The sequence below is a fragment of the Neolamprologus multifasciatus genome, chromosome 17, assembly GCF_963576455.1.
Source record: "Neolamprologus multifasciatus chromosome 17, fNeoMul1.2, whole genome shotgun sequence".
Taxonomy (NCBI): domain Eukaryota; kingdom Metazoa; phylum Chordata; class Actinopteri; order Cichliformes; family Cichlidae; genus Neolamprologus; species Neolamprologus multifasciatus.
The window spans coordinates 10,252,160-10,275,879 of record NC_140455.1 but is presented as its reverse complement, the minus strand read 5'-3'; the positions used below and the strand labels follow the sequence as shown (position 1 = coordinate 10,275,879).

The following is a 23,720-nucleotide window of genomic DNA, read 5'->3' as shown; positions in this document are numbered from 1 at the left end:
CTACTGTCCCTGTCAAATAAAGCTGACAGAAGAGCCAAAGGTCAGGTTTGAACCCAGGCTACCTGCTAATCTCACTGAGCTGAACCAGTGACCACACTTTCTATTGCCTTTCTATCGTTTTGTACATATTCCTCTAGTTTGCACATATTCTATTTAAACTGTATATATCTCTTTCATTAGTTTTTTATTTCTGATGTCTTTATTATTTATATCTTCAGCACAGTTAGTGCGGAGCACCCATAATTTTGTTGTACATGTACAATGACAATATAGAATATTCTTTTCTATACTATTCTGGACAATCAACCAGACACAGGGGCTGGCCTCAAAGCTTGCCCTGCTGCTGCTGTTAATGTTATGCAGACACAAACATCAAATCCCTGACCCCATACGGATTCCAATGACTCTGAGACAAGCAGACCCAATCCTGCTTCCGGAGACAATACCCAAACTGTGATTATAAGATAAGAGTAAAAAAAAAAAAGGATGGATGTAAATATGTAAAAAGGTTTATAACAGAACTCTGTTTGAGAAGAAAGGAGAGTGATTACCCTTTGAGAAATTTCAATTGATGCCCATTTTTAGGTTTTGGGAGTCAAAACAAAATCTAGTGGATGAAAGTTTTGTGATTAAAATGAGCAGAAAAGTATTTTTTGTCTTATTTTTGCATTTTTGTTTTGCAAGGCAGTAGTCATCCAAAGACACTGACATTTATTATTTCCTTTGTCAGATTTACATATTGTTCACCCAAAACCTCCATTAGTAGTTATCAGTCATGCCCACAAAGAAGCATTAGTCAGGTTCTGGGCCCGGCTGTCATGGAAAGGTCAGGAGATTTGTCTCTTCCTCGAGTGTATTTTCTCTTCTATGGTTTCAGAGGAACAGTGAGCGGTGATGTTAAAGCCAGGTTCCAGCCTCCACTCCATCATGGCAGACATCTCAATCTGTTCCCACTGTTAGTCTTTTTTACCGCGTTTACAGCAGCACAGGTTTTCAATACTGATCAGTCACTGCTCCTTTCGCCTTCATTCATCACTACCTACTTCCTGCTATTTTTCTTTTTCCTCCTCATTCTTTTCTCTTTCACCTGTACTGTCACCTGGCTTCACTCCATGTTTTCCTACTTCATCTTGCAATGCCTCTTCCTCTCTCCAAAAGCAGAGAAGTCTATCTATCTCTGCCTCCGATTTTCTATTACCTCCTTTAACCTTCTTCTTTTTCTTTTTCCCCACTCCCCTTTCTTCCCCCGCCTTCCACCATTTTCATCATTTGTAGAAGGGCTGAGTGCCGCCGGATGCTGGTAATCTGGTGCTGTGATTGCATAGGGCATGCATGAATGATACCCAACCTTACTCCCAATATCCTCTTGCTTTGAGTCATGAGTTTAATCATTCCTAATGGAGGGTGATGAATACCTGAGACCAGCTGAGTATTTCATGATTTGCTCTATGATGGAATAACAAGGGCTTCCAAGAGGACTCCTCCTGCTCCTTGTTTTTGTTGTTGATGACCACAGCACTGTGTTTAATGCGCAATCTAAATGCTGGTTGTCGTACTGTTTCTGGCACATGGCTGCTTTCCTTTACAAGTAATAAAACATCTTTTTACAGCTCTGTTATAGTGTGGTATAAACCTTTATTACTGCTCATAAAGTAGGGCATCATGTTGAGGATGTGGAACTGAGACAGGAGGTTTGCTGTGAAAGAGCTGCCTATTTGAATATTCTGAATCTGGTACATAGTAGACCTCTGTCCTTTTCTAAAATGTATTAGTGCGGGCTGGCAAAAGTAAGCAAACATTTGTGTTTACGACTTCTCCAAAAGCAGCTAGAAAGAAGTGCTCTAGTTAAGTAGAAGAAAAAATTGGAAGTGTGGGTTGTAGTCACCCTACTTATAAATATAAAAAGCATACAAAGTCTGGTCACTGAAAAAGTGCAAAGATTACTTGGAGTGAAGCATCTCATTTGAACAAAGCGTGAATGAAAAGGACCTGGGTACTAATCATTCCACGTTGAGATTAAAATGTTTACAGATGCAAGAAAATCATATTAAAACAAAAATAAAAGTCGGGGGGGGGGGGGGGGGGGGGGTCAGCCCCTATGATGTCTTGGACCTCAGAGAGTTACATCTCTGTTAGAAGTGGGAGTCCAGCAAATTTGTACATGTGCTGTACAAAAAGAAAGAAAGAAAAAAAAACCATTATCATTAAAATGGTGTTAAGGAAAGCACTGCCCTACAAAAAATACTGTGGCATGTATCACTTTTGAAACTAGGAACAGCGCCTCAGAGGGACCACATCGGATTGGGTACCAATCTGTTGTGGTAAAGTGAGAACAGAGCATAAAAAAAGAAAATGTTCCTACTCTCACCTATGGTCATGAGCTCTGGGTAGAGACCAAAAGAATGACGATACTAGTTACAGAAATTAGTTTCCTTCTAAGGGTTGCTGCTGAGATAGCACGAGCAGGTCGGTCCTTTGAGAGGAGAGTTGGAGTAGAGCCACTGCTCCTCCACATCCAAAGGAGCCAGTTGAGGTGGTTCTTTGTATCTGATTGAGAAGGCTCCTGGACACCTTCTGAATGAGGTATTCTGGGTATATCCTATCGTGAGAAGGCCCTGGGACAGACCCAGCACTTGCCAGAGAGAATACATCTCTCAGCTGGCCTGGGAACAACTTGGTGTCACTCGAGGTGAGGGAAATCTAGTCTTTTCTGTTCAGACTGCTTCTCCAGTGACCCAAACTCAGATAAGCGGTAGAAAGTGGATAGATGGGTGAGACTTTGACCAAATCTTACAGTCAGCTACAGCCAGCATCTGACAGAGGTTCCCTTTTTATCCAATTGGACTGTGAATTATTTTGAATGTAATTCAATGAAATATTAAAAGCACAAGTCTGCTGGATAAGGATTAGACGGAAACCAACTTTGACAAGGGGATATGTTGCTCACCTCACTTTGCTGTTTCATGAAAGAAATAAACTATGACAGAGAGGTGAACGGTCATACTATCACTTCTGTACACTGATGTCCTTACACTCGCACATTTCCACAAAACAGAGGTTTTAAACTTATATGCAGAGCAGGAAACTTGTTAGATTTACATTTAACCCAGTACTACAAGAGGCAGCCCTATATTATTATTATATTATATTATATCTAGACTACATCAGTACTTTTAAACAGCCTGATTTTAACCACATCTTTGCTTCAGGCTCACAAAAGAGACTAACAAAAGAGAAGCAGAAGGCTGAGGTCTGTGTCCTGAGCAATGTGCTTTCAATATTTTGATCATTGTGAAATAAATGTTGATCACTGTTGCTATTTCGACTGGTTGTGTGTGTGTGTCTAACTTTTGAGGTTTTACAAGAACAGGCAAAGTTTAGTGAATTTACTTTGGAAAATTAGGTTTGGTGCTAAGAGATTTCAGAACAAAAGGGCAGAATATTTTTTTAAAAAAAGTGTCTGAACAACTGTAAGTAACTTACCGCACCACACACTGGGGCAGTTTGAGCGGCTGGCTTTGAGTGCAGAATCCCTTCAACACATTCCCATTTGTGTTTTACTCTTTCAAGTAAGATCATGCTTTTAAACAAGCTGCACATGGCGATGTGTTTCCTATTTTTAGTTCCAAAAATACATGAGCAATACTTCCTGAGCCCTGACTTGCCCATCCACTCCAAAATCATTAGAGTAGATGTCAATCTCCATCAGCTGCTCAGCCCCAATGGGGTCAGTGTCCTCCTCAGTTATGCTAATTACCTCTAACACTGCACTTAGCTTCTGTGAGCGGAATCATTAGCCACTGCCATTGTGGGTGTTTAATTCTTTCATTTCTGAGCTGTATGACATAATTTTACATATAATTGTAATGGTATGTCAATGGAATTCAACTGATGGGGGCACGTTTTGGGATAGATTAAGAACTCCGAGGCCCACTTACAAGCTGAAGTCTATCCCAGCTGTTATAGGTCAGGATGTGGGGTATTCTCTGAACAGAGCTAACACAACAATGGACAACCATCCACACTCACATGCAGTCAATTTAGAATCACTAATTAAACCTACTCATGTTTTGAAATGTGGAAGCTGGAGTACTTGTAGTGAATCCACACACATGGGGAGAACATTATATAACCAAAGTAGGTATTAGTGATCAGCTAGGTATAAGTCTGAATGCATGTGCAGGGGCTATCAGCCCCACTATGAATGATTGAGAAGGTATAGGATCTGAGTCTGTGACCCCCCCTAGAGCAATTGACCTAAAACTGTAACAATGTTTTGACCTGTCTGGCTGTTGCAGGTATGGACGAGGTGATCCAGGGTTTAAGTTCTTTCCTTAAGTTTTCAAACAGTTGTGTGTGTATGTCAGTGTGTCTGTGTGCTTCTGTACAGGATTATCATTAAAATGGCAGGATGCCACAAAGATTGTGTCTTGCAGCGCAGAAACCCACAAAACAAGTGACGTGGAGCACATAAAAACGGCCTTAGACAGCTAGCCCGCACCGAGAGCGTGCATATTTGTACCTCAGATTTTACATGCGAAATTATCTAATAGTTGCTACGGTCATTTTCTTTAAGTTACTCCCTTTAGAGATCGGCACAGTCACCCAATCTCTACCATGCTCCTCTGTCTCGTAGACCCTTTGCATGTCTTTCACTACATCCATGAACCTCCTCTTAGGTCTTAATCTCGGCATACCTGGCAGTTTCAGTTTTAGGAAAGAAATCCAAGATTTCTTTACTTTAAAAAAATCTTTATGAATAAAAACAAATGTAGATTACTCACTTAACTTACTCTGAGAGGTAAAGCTGATGGAGAAAAAAACAACTGCTGTTTGCATGATTTGCATTTTGCTGATATTTAAATATATCTCCGATGTCATATTTGCATTGTGGAGCAGACTGTTGTAGTAACTATGAGAAATGCAGCCTTAACAGACTCACTCTGTGTAACTGCTGTGATAACTGTTAAACCTAAGTTGATACGATGGCATAACCCTTTACACGAATGTGTACAGAGCAACAAATAGAGCTGTTGTGTCTTTGCCTGCGGCTCCAGCATCAAATAATTCCTCACTGCTGTGCAGTTTATCTGAGATGAACATCTTGATATTCTCTCCCTCTGCCGTCTTCACCCATTTCAGTTTCCTCCTCCCTAAAGACACTTCAGCTCGGTGATTAGCGGCTTAAAAATATACCATTGTGTGATCTTTCCTCCTTTTTTTTTTTTTTACAGCACTCTAAACAGAGTCACTCAAATGTGCAGGTGATTAAAACGAGACTGACGGGCGTGCAGAGCAGTCTGTGGAAAGAGAGACGGAGCTCCAGCTCTCCATTAGTTTAATTAAATTACCTTAATCTGATATAGGCTATTTCAAGTCATCACCCAATTATATATGCTCTTTTTGTTGGTGGCCCTGAGCACTGAAGTGTGTATTTATTTATTGCCTCCCTCCAGCCCAACACGCACACACACCCATAAACACACTCATTTGTGCAAGTCGAAAAGTTCAGTTACATATGGAGTAGCTCTGACAGCCTTCCGCTATCATATGCATTCATTTTTAATTAAAATCTACACTTAGGTGTTTCGCTGCAGAATATTTTATGCTCCCCGGAGACACTGAGTATTTCAGGGCTTAATTCATTTCTCCTCGTCACTCAGCCTCGATATTGGATGATGTTTCTACCTTTGCCGAACTTCTGTGAATGTTTTACTTTTCTATTTGGGAGTTAATGCATTTCTCCAAGGTCCACCAAATACAGTATTACCTTTAATGATCATTGATTTTGTGAGTTAAAAAGAAGAAGAAAGGAAGAAAGGAAATGAGAAAAAAAAAACACTGGTGGCCATAGATGGAGGACATCAAAGAGCCGGAGCTCCTAAAGTAATAGACATGCAAAAGATCTGTGACAACACAAGTGACAGCAAGCACTACTTAGCAGTCATGTTAATGACACAACAGTTAAATATTAAAGTTCATGCTAATGTCTATATAAGAGGAGCTTTCATTTATTCTACCTGCAAGCTTGTTCCAGAAGATGCCAGTTTGATACTTTTATGATGTATGTAAGAGTCTGCTCAGGTACGAGTGATGCAAATTTATGTAAATAGAAAGCTAGCTGCTGGATTACAAGGACACAAACTATGCATTTGTCCTTAACCGGAATAGAAAACACACTGCTCTGAAATGGTATCATGCCACTAGCAGTAATGAGCCAAAAGCAAAACTAGAGAGAAACTAACCGTGAGGGGAAAAGGAAGAGCTACCATCTATGGCCAACACCTACAAAAAAAAACCCCACTTCCTTTTTGTGGGTTGCTATTCTGTTTCGTCTCCTGTGCAGCTGTTGTCATTGGCATCAAAGCAGGTGAAATGGATTCACAATACTTTTTGCTTCCTAGCTGAGCAAATTGTCCCTGAACTTTAACTGGAATTGTGTTATACTGTGATGACCGAGTGCTCCCTTAATTCTTTTGATCGGTGCAGTATAGGAAAAATTGTCTGTCTGTTTGTGCATCTACGTGGAAGTACTAACCCAACTTTAACCCAAAGTTAGTTTTACTTTTCTCCAAAAATCTAACAGGGCTAACACCTACAGCCTATGCCTCAGAGGGTTAACACCATCTTTGAATGTGAATGTGTGCGTGAATGGGTGGATGACTGGATGTGTAAAGCGCTTTGGGGTCCTTAGGGACTAGTAAAGCGCTATATAAATACAGGCCATTTACCATTTACCATTTCTTTGTACATTTTCACGTACAATTTTTAAGTGAATACTGCACCCATAAATTCACTCATATATTTTGAACATGTCTTAAAGGAAGCATTTTCTAAGATGTGAGACTGAAGTTAACATCATCACGTGGTCATCAAAAAGTTAATATTAATAGTGTTTTAGTTCTAGAAATCACAGTGAAGATTTTCATTAGAAGTGACCTGGATCGACAAGATTAGGTTTGGACACAGGGAGGAGGGGGCAGAGGATATATTGGAAAAAAGCTGTTGACAATGAAGCTGGCAGCTAAAGATGGATGCAGATAATCCACTGTGGTGACTTCTAATGGGAGCAGCCGAAAGAAGTTCGAGCAGTTGCATTTACCCTCAGAAAATTTTGTGAATTGTGTACATTTGTGAAGATTATCTTCCATCCATCCATCCATTCGCTTCCGCTTCTCCTTTTCAGGGTCGCGGGGGGCGCTGGAGCCTATCCCAGCTGTCATAGGGCGAGAGGCGGGGTTCACCCTGGACAGGTCGCCAGTCTGTCGCAGGGCCAACACACAGGGACAGACAACCATGCAGCAAGATTATCTTGCTGCATGAAAAAACATGAAACTACTGTGAACTTCTTCATTTTATCCCTTTCGTGATTCCTGCAGAACTCTATTAGCAAGATCATCATCATCTCCTGTTGTTTTCAGCTAATTAGTTAGCTGTTCTCTATAGCAATTTGTTTGTTGCAGTGACAAACCGGTGACAATGCCTATGTTTTAACACTTCCATATTAGTGTTAATAAGTATACTCTTTGGCTGCTAGCTAGCTGTTGTAGCTAGCTCCTGGTTTCAAAATGATATCAGTCATATCAGAAAAACACTTATTAATGTATGCATTACATCGTATATTGATCCTTGTGATTGATTTAACACTGAAATGCAATCACTCCCCTTTTAATACTTAATATTTTCTAAATGAAAATTCAGATGAGCTGAATAGAAGTAACCTGTAATGCTAAATGATTTCTCTACATATCATTTGCTTCTAAGAGCAGGCATATACAGATGGTGACAACCTGAATCATTGTCCCCTTTGACATATGATGCAATATTTCTATTCTGATGAAATTTGAAAATACCCCCCATCCACAAGTGTGGTGGCTGTGAAAGATCAAATGCACTGCAGCTTAAGAAAGCATTTTTGGGGAGACATTAATGTGATGGAACGGCTGCAGTAGTAACAGTGCACTGAGACTCTTCAGAAAAGCAAAGGATTCATTGCTGTGAGGAAGAAAAAGATGCAACCTAATGTACGTTTTAATCTCAAGATTCACGCATACATGTTTGCTATTAGCCATTTACTGTCGCTTGTGATTTCCCAGCATTTCACCCCCCATGTCATACTGTGTATGGTTGTGTGTGTGTGACAAATAAAATTTGAATTTGAATTTGGTGAGTTTTTTTTCTCGTAAGCTTTTGTGGCATTTCATTAATTTCGCTTGTGTGTATTTTTCCATATTTGCTTTTAACTATTTTTCATGTGGTGTTTTGAGTTGCTGTGCATTTGAACTTTCACCGCCACTGTACATGAGGTACAGGGCTTATTGCATGGTTTGTGTGGAAAAAGTGTGAAGCACAGGACATTGCAGTGAATAGATGTCAGCCCGATTGGATACATATGAGGGAAATTTAGTTATTTCTATTAGCAGAAATGTGTTCCATCCATTCGGTACTCTTTTTGATGCCAAGGCTCACTGTAGCTCCTCTGCTAACGTCCGGTGGTCCACACCACTTTATGTTCGACAGCTTAGGAAGAACCCCCGACAAAACAGACACACACTGCTGCACACAAAGTGATTTTGGAACGTTTAATCGTTAACAGATTCATTGCACATTTGCTGAAGTGCAGAGTCATAGTCAATGTAAAGCTTTAAAAAATACAATCTCAGTCATCTCTGATGTGATTCTGGGTGCGTTCATGTCGATCGTTTTAAATAAAATACAGTATATGACAGATAAACCTTCTCTTTAGGGTGGTATTCATCGATAGATCTGGAAAGTAAACACTGAGAAACAGGGCAGCATAACTGGTCAACGTCAAAGGTTCATATCATTCATTCATATTTAGGTAGTATAACTTTTTGACATAGTACATGTACATTTCCCTTTGTCTTTGTAAACACACTTGTGTCTTAATGTTTTTCTTTTTTTTTCTTTTGTTTTTTTTTTGTGTATTCGTAGAATGTGACATACAGTACTACCCTTTAGAGAACAGCATAAATTACCACCTTTCTGTTGGCACCTGAATTATCATAAACACCACTCTTGAGCTGCAGCTTTTTTTTTTTTTTTAGCACGCTCCATTTCACACAGAAATGTCCCCCATTCTCCCTTTTGGAAATAGCTCAATAGATTTACAATACATATTTTTTTTCATTTTTTGATTAAAAAAATAGTTTGAATCAACTGTACACAATAACAAAAACAATGTGCTTATCCCCATAAGGTACAGTGCTGAAAGTTCAACATGCCCTTCACCATCTGTAGTTACACTGAGCTCTTCTATCCTTCCCACCTTTCTTCTTTTTTTTTTTTTTGAGATGGGGTGTAATCGCAGGATCCATCACGGAGGCCTCTCTCCGTGGAACTTCCGGTGTCTGTGCCTGCCGCTCTTTTCCTTGGCCATGTTGATACAGGCGTTGTGCTTGTTGCTTTGCAAGTGGTTCCAGTACTTGATGAGTTCATTGGGTTGGAACTGATGGGATGTGATGAGGTGGCTGTACTTACAACTGGAGTAAGACACACGCCAGTGGTTGAAAAGGAACTCGTTGGGAGGAGGTGCTGGTTCGATGCGCAGCTTCGCCAGGCAGATTCCCACGTAAACATCCTCCAGGTGCAGCCTGCGTATGCTGAGCGAGGCCTGGTAGATCAGCTCGGCCATGTCCCCTGAGAACACGTACCCCGTGCCTGAGCAGAATATCGGGTAGCGCTCGCTTGGATACACCTCTGGTGGCATGTACCACTTGCTGTCTTTGTTTCGGTTTGGTGCATAGCCCCTCATCAGGTAGCCAGTGAAATACCTCTGCCTCGCAGGCATCTCAGGTTTCAGCAGCTTCTGTATGAGATATTCTGTATTGACAAACATGTCACTATCTGTCTTCATCACGTAGGAAGCATGTGGGCAATAGGTAGCTACCCAGTTCATGCCCATCAGAGTTTTGATGGTCAGGTTGTAGTAAGTGTCCTGATAGTCCTGTTGAATGATATCGTGGTAAACGCGGCTCTCTTCCTCAATTCTGCTCTGAAGGAGGGTGTCCGAACTCTTTCCTGTGCCGAGCAGGAAAAGACGGACAAACCCCAGGCCCATCGCCACGCTCTCGTTTCCCCATGTCTGGCGGATTGCATTGCGGGCATCGGCCTGTCCTGGCTCTGCAGCTATGAGCAGGATGAGAAAGGGTGTGTTGTCTCTGCACTTGAAGGGCTCGTTCAGGATGTATCGATAGGGCTGGGCGCTAAGCCTCCCGCCAACACCCATCTCCTTCTCTAGCGTGTTGTTAGTACTCATCGAGTCCCCGAGCCCCATTACACCCATTCTGGCTCCTCCACCTCCTCCTCCCCCCACGCCTGCTGCCTCTCCTGCTGCTCCCTCACCCTGCTGAGAGCTGAGGTTGAGGAGAGGTTTTGGTGCAACATTCCCTGTTTCCCTCCAAAGGCCCCTCAGGGAGTTGCTCTGGTTTGCCTCTCCCTTGGGGCTTCGGAGGCCCCTGACAGTGTAGGCAAGCGGGTTTTCACGAGGCCCACTGTGCCCTGGCAGCCAGTCTTGGTGGCTGAAAAATAAGAAAACGGCGAAGAGCAGGGCCAGTGAGACGAGCCCGGCCACGTGGGTCCGAAAGAGGGAGCGCTTGACGGTCCAGGTCATCTTGATGGGACAGCAGTGCCGCCGTCTCCACTGCATGATGCAGGTCGGGGTCGCAGGAGGCTGTTGCTGCTGCTCGAGAATGGGCGGCGGCGGCGGTCACATACAGTCACCGCAAACATGTGGTTGTCAACAATCAGAGGGTTATCTGAGCTGACAGACAGGTTGGAGTTAGCCTCCTGGTGGAGTCAGGGGAATGTCTGAACCCCCTCCGATGCAGCTTAGAGCAGGGTTAAAATCTGAAAAGAGAAAAAAAGGAGACTGAGAAAACAGCCTTGGAAGCAGCCCAAAAGCACCTCCTATTCACTGGCACAGAGCCACATGTTAGTTGTCTGAATTGCAGGTGTGTTTTTTATTCTACTTGTGGGAAAGAACTGAACCTAATTATTAATTGTGCTTTGTTTTTCTCATGGCTTGTTTTGACACGCTCGAGTGATTTTGACTAAAAAACCCTCAGTTAGAGCTTTCTGTGGATGGAGGGTCCAATATGGCAAATGGCTCTCTCGGTAAGCTGACTTAACAGTTCAAAAGGAAGTAGCTGATTCACCGTGAGCACTGTTGTATCTTTGATTGGACAGGGACGAACAACACGGCAGGGCCTGGATGCTGCTCTGAAAATTATGCATACAGTGCATCTGTATGGTTGAAAAACAAACACTCCCAGGTGTGTGTCTAGTTGCTGAGATACAGAACACATCCCGAATAATTCTATCTCATGGTTTACACAACTGACGGCCATAACTTTCCACAGTGACAGAAATAAAGAGAATCAGGAATTCATCTCACGGTTAAACCCAGTTAAAATAGTCAAGACTGGTGGAAGCTACATTTTGGGCTGGCAGATTGGTGGTAGACATGGTGAGATGGTGGTTTCTTTTTTCTTCTTTCATTACTCAGTTTAATGCCTGGGGCAAACTATAAATTGCAGGTTTGGCCCAACGTGTTGCCAGCAAACGCTACTCTGAGCCGCATGGGCAAGCAAGTGTCATCAGCCCCCCGCAGCGCGTCAACAGCTAGGGAGGAGATGCATCTGTCAAAATGAGTTTTCAGGGTCCAGCAGGCAGCGGTGCCTAAGCCTGAGCCAGCCTCTGGCGATAACAGCCATCACCAGCCATTCACCTTCTACCTCCAGCTTATCAATGCTGCCTACTGTCTAGCTGGCCCAGGCTGCTTGAGGTTGTAACATGGAGACGTACAGTATAAGGAGAGGACAGATAAGGAAACAGGCAAACAGTGTGGACAAAAGTCCACGTGATTATGTGTGCTGTCTAACAGGACGTTGTGCACCAAGAGAGACATAATGGCGAATGCACCGAATGCAACTGACACACGAGCAACTTAGAAAACTCTATGCCAGGGGTGACAAATTCAAGGTCCGCTGGCCAGAATCGGCCTGGGAAGGCCTCAAATCTGACTCTTTTGTTAATCCTGTGAATTAACAAAAAGTTTAAAGTATTTGTAATTACAGGAAAGTCTAGGCAAGGACAACAGAACTACTTCTGTTATTTTTACACATTTATTTCCAATACTGACATATTGTTCATTTACTACAGCGGCCTTTCTTTGTCATATACAAAAAATCAAGACATAAAGTTGAAAATGCCCATCTTTTTCCCCTATATTAAGATATTTCACAGATTAAATGTGTAATTAAACGGCTTTACACTGACTGACACTTAAGATCAAAGTACGCTGTATGTGGTTCATGATCTAAAATGAGCCTGTCTCTGTAAACACACTGTTCTGAAGCAGGATTTACCTAAAAAGATTTTGGTATACACGCACCAGCTCAGCGAGTCACCGAGGCAAACAGTCAGCTTGCACAAAAACAGCATTTACTATGCAATATAGTCAATCATATGGATAGCAAACAGCACACATGCAATCATTTTTGTTGGGATCACTAACAGACAAACCCAGAATATAATGCCGACAAGATTTGATGATACACACAGCAAATACGCTACACACATAATCAGATCTGTGTACACACACAGACAAAAGATGCATGTGCACATCACACATAATTATATTCACACTTGACGCAAACATCATCACTGCGGTCCACGTTAACTAACACACACACACACACACACACACACACACTCATGCTGGCAGTAGACACATCACTAGAGAAAACAGAATATGCCAGCAGAAACTTGGAGGTTGTACTAGACTCTGGTGAATATTAATGTAGCAGCAGTGTAGCAGTCTAGTATCCACTTTTGCTTCCTGTGTGTGTTAATTTACTGCCTGCCTGCATTGCCTTTCTTGCTTGTTTGCTTGCTTTTTAATAATTTGAGATACGAAACAATGGAGCAATAATTTTTGCAAATGCTACATGCCAGCTTGCTAAGAGAGAGTGTTTTTTTTCTAAATCTAAACTTGCAATTTTCAGTTTCCTGCTATGTTTGCTCATTCATCATGACAACTGACAAGGAACACGATAACCTTTTCAGGCGAGTGTGCTTACCCAGCGCAAGCAATTACAGGAGAATGAGAGAGGCCAGGGCCGGCTTTGTTTTAAAGGTTAACGTACTTTACATCGAAGCACATCCAGCGCTTGAGAGATTTCTGCTGTCAGCTAAATGAGCATGTAGTTCCATGAGCTCTGATGAAGAGTCCACACACAGAGGCGCATACACATAAAAATAAGCATGTACGCACGGGTACACACGCAAAATCTGACATCTACCCCACCCACGCGCTTACAACCCTCAATGGATTTCTGACATTGTTTTGGATCTAAATGCCAATTTCACCAGGAGATCCAGGCATCCATTTTTAATTTTTAGCAGTGCAATTTAATCTGCCAATGCCTTTCCTCATTAATTCATTTTCTTGCCTCCCATCAATGTCCCTTCTATATAAGCCAGTTAGTTACACTAGTGCTAATTAAAGCCTCAGCGTTTCAGCAGCGGTCAATAGTCAGAATGACGCCTGGGGGAGTGGCACTTTGGTAACATACTAAGCATACATTGTAGTGTCTTTTCTCTCAGCCTTAAAATCAGCAGGAAGAAACTCCCAATGTTCACCCACCAATCACCACGGTTTGCTTTCTTTGTTTCTATGCCTGCATAAGCAGCGTAGACTGCTTTTGACTAAACATATTGTGAGACGCATGCAAAACAAGCTTTGCCGATGTCAATGAAGATATGACCTTCATATGATAAAAAAAAATGCACTTTGTGATGGTGACACATTTTCTTGAGGAAAACGGCTCACAGAGCGGCTGCTCACTGAAGTTAGAGGTTAAATTCTGCTTCACTGGAACAGGTCCGACTGATTATGTGGTTCATTTGACATTCCTGTTTCCTCTAATAACACCAGCCTTGAAGCAACCACTACATTTATGATTTATTTTAATGCTAAACTAGTGTTACGCCATACTGCCTTCATTGGAGTAACGAAAGCTCAGGCTCTCTAAAAAGAGCCATCAAAGGCTAAACAACATCGACAAACAAATCCTGAGTGTTGTGGTTGAATGAGATATAACTTGTATGGAAAAACTAGTCTTGTGAAACAATGTTCTTTGGACAGAGAAGACCAAACTAGAGATGTCTGGCATAATGCACAGGGCTGTGTTTGGCAAAAACCAAAAACAACAAATCGGCACAAACTCCTCATTCCAACTTGCAAGCACAGTGGTGGAGGGGTGATATGGCTTATTTTGAAGGCACGGGCAGTCAATGAATCGAACACGAACTTGTCTGTAGATGAAGGTAGATCAGCTACAGCTTGACTGAAACTGGTTCATGCAACAAGACAGTGGTCCCAAGCATACCAGCAAGCCTATAACAGAATGGCTGAAAAATAGCCCCCCCCCCCCCCCCCCCCCAAGTTGCAATGACCCAGACAAAGTCCACAAATGATATGGCAAGAGCTTAGGTCACCTGTGCATTTAGAGTGCCTGTAAACATAAGTGAACTGAACCTAAATTGTAAAGAAGAACGAGTTGTACAGAAAATGACAATTTCAAGTTATTGCTGGTAAAGGTGCTTCTAAAAGCTACTGAATCATGAGGTGTACTTAGTTTTCACAGGGCTGCAGAGTCCAGTGAAAACTTTTTTCACATCACTATATATACATCATAAAGCTGTGAAATTTATGGTTTTCAGGGTCTTTATCATTAACTCAGTTTCCCTGGGTCTTTTCCCGTGTTGTAGTTGTGTGTCTTATTTTGAAAGAAATATTTGCGCTTTATTCTATATATTCTCCTTCCTTCCATGTCTTATCATTCTCACATTCTTTGTTCTGTTTAATACCATAGGGTGATGACTGCGACTGTACAAATGAGTGCTACTGTATACACATTAAACTGAGGGTAACTGCAACTGAGTAACTTATTCTAAAACATTTGAAAATTGAAGTGGCAAAAATGTTGAAATACTTTTGTCTTACTTAGTTTCAGTAATGCTCAATTGTACCTGAATGGCACTTTTGCTTGAAAAGACACTCAAAATAATTAATCCTCAAATTACTTCCATTTCCTGTCCTGTAACTGAATTGCCTCTTCGCTTAAGCTTTAACTCCATAAAGTCAGTACTATTTTAACTGCAGTTCTTTTTGACTGAACTAAATTAGACGAATCAAACGTCAGGTAGATATGCAAATTACATTGATGTTTTTTCACAGCTCTTACCTTATTGCTGAGGTAACAGCTGTTAGAAAAAATTTGAAATCATAAAAAATATGTTGTTGAGGAAATAACGTGTCCGGCAGCTATGACTTCTCTTTACAGCGATTCCCACAACTGACTCATGTTTTCAATTTCCGTGGAGAACGGTCTATTAATGTCTATTGTCTATTCAACATCCAAATCCAGGCTCATTTTGGTCTATTTAACCTAAGTTCTGTAGAACAGCTTAGAGCAATGCACTCCATGGAAACATAACTAAATATAGCCAGGTTGACAGTGAGCTTATGTTATATCTGAGGTGGAGTCAAAAACCACACCTGCTCAACAAACAAGGAATGCAGCTTTGCAACGCTCACTGTGTTTTAGCTGTCAGGCAAACTCACTAGTCATGGATGTTCTTCATAACAACTGAGTCACACATGGCAAATCCACCTCAGCTTTTAATACTTTTTTTCTCCTTTTTAAATTTATTTTCTAATGAAGTCACCATTTAAAATGTAGACACATAATCTCAATATGATCTCCTCAATCATGGACCTTCACCTATAAAGCCCTCCTTTTGGCATCAAGTTTGAAAATACCATCAGTAAAGTATCCAGCACAATATAGTCCATCATTTGCATTTCTGGTATCATAGCCAAACTAATGGCTAGCTTTTTAAAACTGCATTTTAATTAAAATTTGCCATTCTCTATTGTTTTTTTTTTCTTTATAGCTATCTTTCTATAAACTGCACAGAACTGGTTTTTCTGCCACTGTGGTTTGGCTCTTACAGCAATGATGCTCAGGATCATCTGCTGAGATCACCATAAAAAACAAACAAAAAAACATGAAAGCATTCATCCTTGTGATAATCCAGAGCTTCCCAAAGTATGGGGCCCGCCCCCTGGGGGGGGGGGGGGGGGGGGGGCTATGAAATGGGGAAAAAAACAAAACGCTTGACCACTGCTGGCACAGCTATCTTCCCTTTGGTTTCACCTGCACAAATGCCAAGGTAGGTCTCCCCTGCATAACTGGTTTTCCCTGCGTCTGTAGTACACACTGGGCTCTCCAAATCACGGACAAACAGTATCCCGCATTCTTGATTTTTAGTTTACAAACACTTGTTGTAATGACTAACTACTCCTGACATTTTGGAGATGCTAGCTCTTTATACAGTAAAGTTACAGTGGGATACAAATAATATCCACGATTTGTTCCTCGTGTCTAAATCACGGACAAACAGCATCCCACAGTTGTTTAGGTTTTTAAACCCATTTTGCACAGAGAGGCATTTTTTGAAAATTGTATTGATAGCAATGTTGAATATTATTACACAGGAAACAAACAACTACACGTAAAATGATTACACCGTGACGCCTCTGCCTTTCTAAATGGAGGGACGGTAGCTGCGTGTGTGTATGTAAGCGTGTAAAAGTTTGGGAACCACTGTGACATAATCCATTCCTCACTTCTGTTCAGCGGCACTCCACTTCAAGAACCTGTCATTTCATTCTCAGGCTGTTGTTTACTATCTGATTGCAGTGAATAGTTCAACATGTAAATCCAAGAATACTAGTAACTTGAGGACAGGGGTGGTGTTCATCCCTATTCTAATTTCCACACTGCTGTTCTATTTCTGAATGGCCAGCTGGCAGCTTTACTTTGGTTATATTTACCAAAGTGAAAAGCAGGGTTTTCACAATTTTAAGAAAACTGCATTTCTTTAAATAAAAATTATTAAAATAAATTGCGTCTTAACTAGTGATGAACCAAAAACTAGTTTCAAGCTCAAACTTTTCTTTACAAAATAAAACCCTGACAGCCAAGATCTTTTTGTTGTTGTCTTTTTTCACATTTTTGCCAAGAAAACAAATTAATCTATCCATCTAGTAGATTTTAGCTTGCTTTGATCAACTTCAAATTATTTTGATTCATTCTTTACTTTAAACTATGGCAGGCATTGATCTATCCCTTTGTTAAATCTGATGTCATTCGCCATTTCCCAGTCCAATGCTGCTTCAGTTCTCCAAATCAATCAAACTCTGAGCCACCACTCAGAGAGAGAGATCTTTTCAGCCATAATAAAATGATCACTGCGGCTGTTCTCCCAGATATTACAGTTAAGTTTACATTCAAGGGTTCAGTCGAGTTGGACGTTAACAGGAAGCTATCTCACTGGTTTTTAACTAAAGATGAGATACCAGGTTCTGACAAAAGTATGTCTAAAATACTAAACAGAAAATACATTAGCTGTGACATTTAAAGGGTTAGTCAAGCTGGGCCAGCTTACATATAATGATGTGCCACATGGTGGCTAGCTACATAGCTATGTTTAGGCTAATATAAATACATTAGCACAGGGATGATAAGAAGTTTTTTCTCAAAAGCTTATATCAGCTGTCTCTAATGGGCCATCATGTGGAAAACTTCAGCCAAGAGATGAACCAACCTCAACACCAGGCTGATCATTAATATGTTTCTATGGTGGGCTGTGCAGCAAATGAAAAGCAAGTGAATAAAAAAACCTGAAGAGACTAAGAATTCAATCCAGTTCAGTTAAGGTTTATTTATGTAGCACGAAATCAGAATAGCACCCCCGTCAAGGTACTTACTACTGTAAGGTAAAAACCCTGCAGTTCTGGAGAAAAATGGCGACAATCAATGTCTCTCCTATGAGCAAGCACTTTGCAACAGTGGTGAGGAAAAACTCCCTTTTAACAAGAAGACACATCCTGTAGAACCAGGCTCTGAGAGGGGAAGCCACCTGCCACCATCAGTTGGTGGTTAGGGGAAGGAGAAAAGACATAAAGAGAAGAAAAAAATGACAGAATAGCAAAACCTCGAAAAATAGACTTAACCTCCTAAGACCCGAACTCTTCCACGGCATGCATTTTTAATTATTCTTTGATATTTGGGCTGATTGGAACCTGATGAATGTAAAAACAAAGAATTACCAGATTTTTTTTTTACCTAATTTTTGTTTCTAAGAAAAATGAGAGCCACAAATGAGGATATTCGTTTAAAATTTCGATAGAACAGTAGCAGTATAATGTCCTCGTAAGTGGATATCAGGCCCTTGTAGAGCAAAATTGAGTATTTTGGTCTAAATAACCCAAAATGTGATGTCCACATATGTGGATGCCAGGTTCTAGGAGGTTAAGAAGCAAAAAGACACTTTCACTTACTCTGCAGTAACAGCTGTTAGGTGGAATATCTGGAAAGGAAGAATCTCCACCAACTGACTTGTTGCGCCAGTGGCATCCTGTTACAGTAACACACTCAAATTCAGTGAGTACTTTAGAACAACAATTTATTCGACAAATGTTTGTAGAAGGCAAGAGTGCATGTTGTAGAACTGAATCTAGATGTGCAAATACATTTATGAATTCTATTCAAATTCCATTTGTTTGACAGTCTACCACAAAATCTTCCCAAGGACTATTAGTCAACTGCACATCTAACCTTGGATGGAAATCACAGTGTCACTAAAATAAAGGTCAGAGAAAGATTAAAAACAGACACACACACACACACACATACACACACAGAGAGACACACACAATAAAATAAAATAAAACAGAATAAAATAAAAGTGCTATATGGACTATCCTTCAGCTATAGAACAGAGTTTAATATACTCAAACAGACACTGAAATAAAAAATAGTTTGAGTTTTAAATGAAACCATCTTCAGGTTACTGCTTTTCATATCCCCTTTAATATGCTGCTTCTTCTCAACACATCTGTCTGAGTCTAATCTGCTAGTATACAAATAAAAAAAAATAATAATAATAATTTGTAAAATTCATGTGATACAATTTTTTAATTTTAAGACTGGATTAAAGAGCCGGCACACAGTGTATGCTGCTCCTTGATTTCACTGTTTTCTTTTGTCTCTGTCTATAAATCCAAGTGTCCTCTGTCAGTAACGCTTTACTCAAAAACAAACTTTCCTGTGATATATTTAGTTACGTGGACGAGTCGTTTTATCTGTAGAATATTGATAAGGTCAAAACCCAAATGCAAAAGAAGGAAATTTGGCATTTGTTGTACTTTTACAGGTTTAAAAATAAAACCGCCTTCTATCTTTACCCCCGCCAAAAATAAAAGATTGTCCTGATGTTTTAAATAATCCACAGACTTGCTGTCCAAGAACTAAAGAAAAAGGATAATTTTCAGACCCTTTGAAAACGTTGTTTGCTGTCTGACTCAGCCTGGAAAGGGCCGGCAGGATAGGGAGGGTTGAGTTCTTGCTAAGTGTTGCACAACAGATGAGACACTCTGGATGGCCAGCTGCGTTTTATTTTTTTTTAATATCCTTCATGACTAGAGCCCGGTCAAATGTGGGCCAGGCCACTTGAGCCCTTCCATCACACGACATAGCCATATCTGATCCTTATCAGGTCAGCTGACCCAAATTACAAACGTCTCTGGTATCTAATCAAGAAGTGTTATTCATATTCTGGTTTTAAGATTTCTTTAAACTGTCTTTCATTAATCATATAACTGATAAATACTGTAATATAAATGTTTTTTGATGCAAAATTTTTTTCACAACAAGATAAATTGTTAATGTTTACAACTTCCCCCAAACTGCAGGTAGTTCTCTCAGGCAAACAACTGAAAATAAAACGCTGTGCTGTTGGGAAGCGGTGCAAATAATTCACTGAAAATGACTCGCTAGCACACGAATCTTTACCTGACATATTTTACCATACAAACAAAAGTAGGGGCAACAGACAAATATCAGATGTTACTTACATCATTTTCCAGTAAATGTATAAATTCAGCAGACAGCAGGACCTCAGACTCTGCTCTCTCTTTCAATCATCTGCATCATTTTCCCCATAACTGCCTTGACCTTTTGCTCATACCGAGGCTGCTAGTTTGTGGTTGGCTCTGAGCTCTGGGTTTTAGTCACTTTTCCTTTGTTAGCTTTTTTAAAACAACCATGTTTAAGCGTCTGTTTGTTGCTATAGACGGTTTACTTTTTTGAATCTTTGTCTTTTGCTCACAGTGAGGAACTTCCACACTAACGTCACCTCAGCTTGTGGCTGCGAGTGTGCAAATCGGCCGATTCTGACCAATGCATCTCATTTCTCAGTCTACTGTGGCATTAAACAGATTTTCTTTAGATGTTTCAAAGCTGATTGGATTAAAAAAAAGTGATTTGATAAAACGGATTATTTTCAAACATACATCAGCGTTCTGAACTCCACAGATGTAATCCAATTTCCTGTAAACTGAACCTTTACCACATACACTGTAGACATGCAGTAAACATTTAGACTCGCTTGGTCTTTAAATAGCTTTAGGTCTGAGTAATGGCAGTGACAACAGAAAGTGTTGAGCAGCCTTTGGACTTTGACCTGGACTCCCGACCTTTTAGGAAATCAAGCTTTGGCATCCAGGACCCACCGCAGCTGTAAATATTATGCTACAGCATCGCACTTCTCTAAGTGAGTGACAGACACAGAAAGTGTTATCCACTTCTGTTAATTGTGCTATCTGAAAACTATTACTGCTGTATTTACCTCTCACAGTCCTAACGCCCTGCACATGTTCTCTTCCCTTGGACTCTTTTTGAGGACTCGGTTCAGACGCCACTGTAATAAATTATAAGGGGGTTTGAAAATTAGACCCTATTAAAGTTTCATAGTCTGGCGGTAAGAGTGAACACCCTGACGGGGGAGGTTAGCCTTTTTTTTCCCTCTCCGTCTCAGCATTTAGCAGATATCCCCCAACTATGCACGGTCTTCAGTGCCCAAAAACGCTCAGGCAGCTCGACATGATGAAGTGGATAAAAAACGCTGTTAATTGAACTGGATCGATGGAAAGTCCCTGGCCTTGCCTCTTGGCAGGTCTACAGAGGGATTTCCTAAACTTGATTTTTATGGAGACTAATACAGCATGCACTACTGACCCCTTTTGCTGACACTGTGCCTCCAGGAATGTCACACAAAAACTAGGCAAGTGGACAACATTCATTCTTAGGGGAAGAAATAATAGTGGAATTAAAATAAGTGGTCCTCTGGTACACCTTCCCCGTGGGGTGGGGGGGAAGAGGGGCTTCTGGAAAGTATCTGACTGAGACAAGATGCATGATGTTGGGACAAAGGTGTGTGGAGAAATTGATTGATGGCTAGATGGGTACTCGTCAAGGCTACTGGGGAAGAAAGGTGGATGTAATGGAGGGGAGAGGAGGGCGGGGAAGGCTAAATGAATAATGAGGATGTGGGGGGACCGATGAGACGTGCAGGGCTGCCTACCTCCTCCTCCTCATGCTGCTGCCGCTGCGGTGGCTGATGGGGCTGCGGTCGGCTGAGGGAGAGCAGGGACCCCGGTGCCTGCACTCGCCATCACCGCCTCTCAGGACTGGAAACAATCTGGGCTTTAGTTCCCTTCCCCCTGTTTTTCTAATCGCACTGACACCTTCGATGCGTAAGGTCCCTCCTCCTCGTCCTCATCCCCACAAGCTCAACAAACCTGCGGGTTTTGGTTCTCCTCCTGCTGCGACTCCCCCTCTCCTTCCTCTCCTGTCTTGCGTCTTGTGGCCGCTCTACACTGCTGCCCTCTACTTCATTTACGTATCCCCTTCCTCCCGCCCTCACCTTTCTGTTTCTGCGTTGTTTTTTGATTTTATCCAAGTTTGGCCCGCTGCTCGGATGTGTTATTTCATGTCAGAATGAAAGCAAGAACACCACAGCATCCCCGCCCCGCACGGCTATCGGGGAGCCCGCTGAAAAGCGCCAGAGCAGCAGGAGTACGGTTGGTACTTCACGATGCTCGAAAAGCTGGTGTTAGGCAGAAGGGGAGTAATAAAAATGAGCAGAATAGGAAAAAATATATATAATCTTCCATATATAAGTCCAATCACAGCCAAAACATGTTCCCCGAGTCCTGGAGTGGGAAACGGAAACAACAACTCATCTACCTTCACCTCCCTGCTTCGGTTTTTCAGTCCGCACCTTCTTGTTTTTTCCTTCTCCTGTGCTCCGTCTCGGAGCAATCCCGGTCGGATTCCTCAGCCGGGCGAGGTACCTACTGGCCCGGAGAAGCTGGCTGTCAGACACCGCTACACTGACAGAACTCTCCCACGTCACCGCATTCTTAGCGGAGCATCTCACGTGACCCACTTCAGTCACTCATGCTACCTTCAAGGATCGTGGGTGAAAAAATGTCCTCCCTGTATTCTCCCTCTCTCTCTCTCTCTCACACACACACACACACACACACACACACACACACACTATTAACCCCGATTCTTTTGTCCCCATGATAGAACAGAGAAAACCGACTCATAGTGTGTTAAAACATTTATATTTCTTTTATTCAATCATCTTCCGGAAGAGAGAGACCCCTGCACAGCCCAAAACGCCAGTTGCAGGATCTCTAATATTAGAATCATAAACTGTGCCTAATATAGGTGTTATTTTGGTACTTTACACGTCACACACTTTCAAACATTGCTTATATGCCAAAGTTTCTCTTTTCTGTGTCTTATCTATTAATATGCCTGTGCACTAAAACCTCCCGTTTTTCAGTCTGGCTGAGCACTTAGTTTATGAGTCAAAAGTAGCCTTGCTTTACAAACCATACAATATAATGAGAAAATAAGGATACTAAGGATATTAATTACATGACAACACACACACACACCTACACACACACACACACACACACACACACTGCGTTCCAGCAAACACTCTTACAATTAAAACTTAATCAAGCCATGCTGCATTCATATTGTTATTTGACAATTTAGGGGACAGTTTTCTTCATCTTTCAGTTTGGGGGAATAATCAAACTGATAACTGAAGTTTTTAGAAATTTTATTTTCATCTTGCCACACAGTGGAAATGCTGTAGACATGTTATGGTAATAATGTTTCATCTTTTAACGAGGCAGGTGTTTTGGCTGTAATTAAATGGCTGAACTAAGCCATTGACAGAGCAGACTCGGTGTGTTGTGATGTACTTGGTAGGATCTTTCTAAAGCATGCCTTCCTTTTTTGACCCTTTAACTCAAATATTTTATACAAAAAGACTTAAGAGTAGGGAGAGAGTGAATAAAATCATCAGGCAACTGTTTACAGAGGCCACAGATTAATGGAGCTTAGGCCCGCTTTAGTTTGATTTAGAAAATAAATTTACGACACGCAAGACATAACCAGCAATGCCTTTTAATCCACGCTGCAGCCTTCCAAGGCATTCAGCCATAGCTGACTGCATCGACCTGCCATGTAGTTACATTTCTTGGGGGATGCACATCAGATTACATGGAAGGATAGAGCACAGAGTTTAAAAAAAAAAAAGGATTTCCAGTTATGTCGTAAGTTATGACAGATTTCCTACAGAAGTCGGGCCTTTCTCATAGCCTTCTAGTTAGTCAGACTGGCTTGTAGTTTTACAACAGAGAAGAAGCGAAAAGAGACTACAACATTTCAATTGTGCCTCAAACCTACATTCTC

The 23,720-nt window shown here is 41.3% G+C and overlaps 1 protein-coding gene across 3 annotated transcripts; it reads right to left on the bottom strand.

Moving 5' to 3' along the window:
- Positions 1 to 8,568: 8,568 nt before the first annotated feature.
- Positions 8,569 to 22,420, bottom strand: b3galt2 (UDP-Gal:betaGlcNAc beta 1,3-galactosyltransferase, polypeptide 2). Of its 3 annotated transcripts, none has more exons than XM_085137943.1 (2): positions 15,273 to 22,420; positions 8,569 to 10,869 (listed from the first exon to the last, which is right to left on the bottom strand). In XM_085137943.1, exon 2 carries the CDS (start codon positions 10,667 to 10,669, stop codon positions 9,338 to 9,340), a length of 1,332 nt encoding a protein of 443 aa, XP_084994069.1. In that variant the 5' UTR covers positions 10,670 to 10,869; positions 15,273 to 22,420; the 3' UTR covers positions 8,569 to 9,337. The 3 variants fall into 3 exon arrangements, with proteins under 3 accessions (XP_084994069.1, XP_084994070.1, XP_084994071.1); XM_085137944.1 differs by having other exon boundaries at positions 8,569 to 16,779; positions 16,875 to 22,420; XM_085137945.1 differs by having other exon boundaries at positions 21,520 to 22,420.
- Positions 22,421 to 23,720: the final 1,300 nt, after the last annotated feature.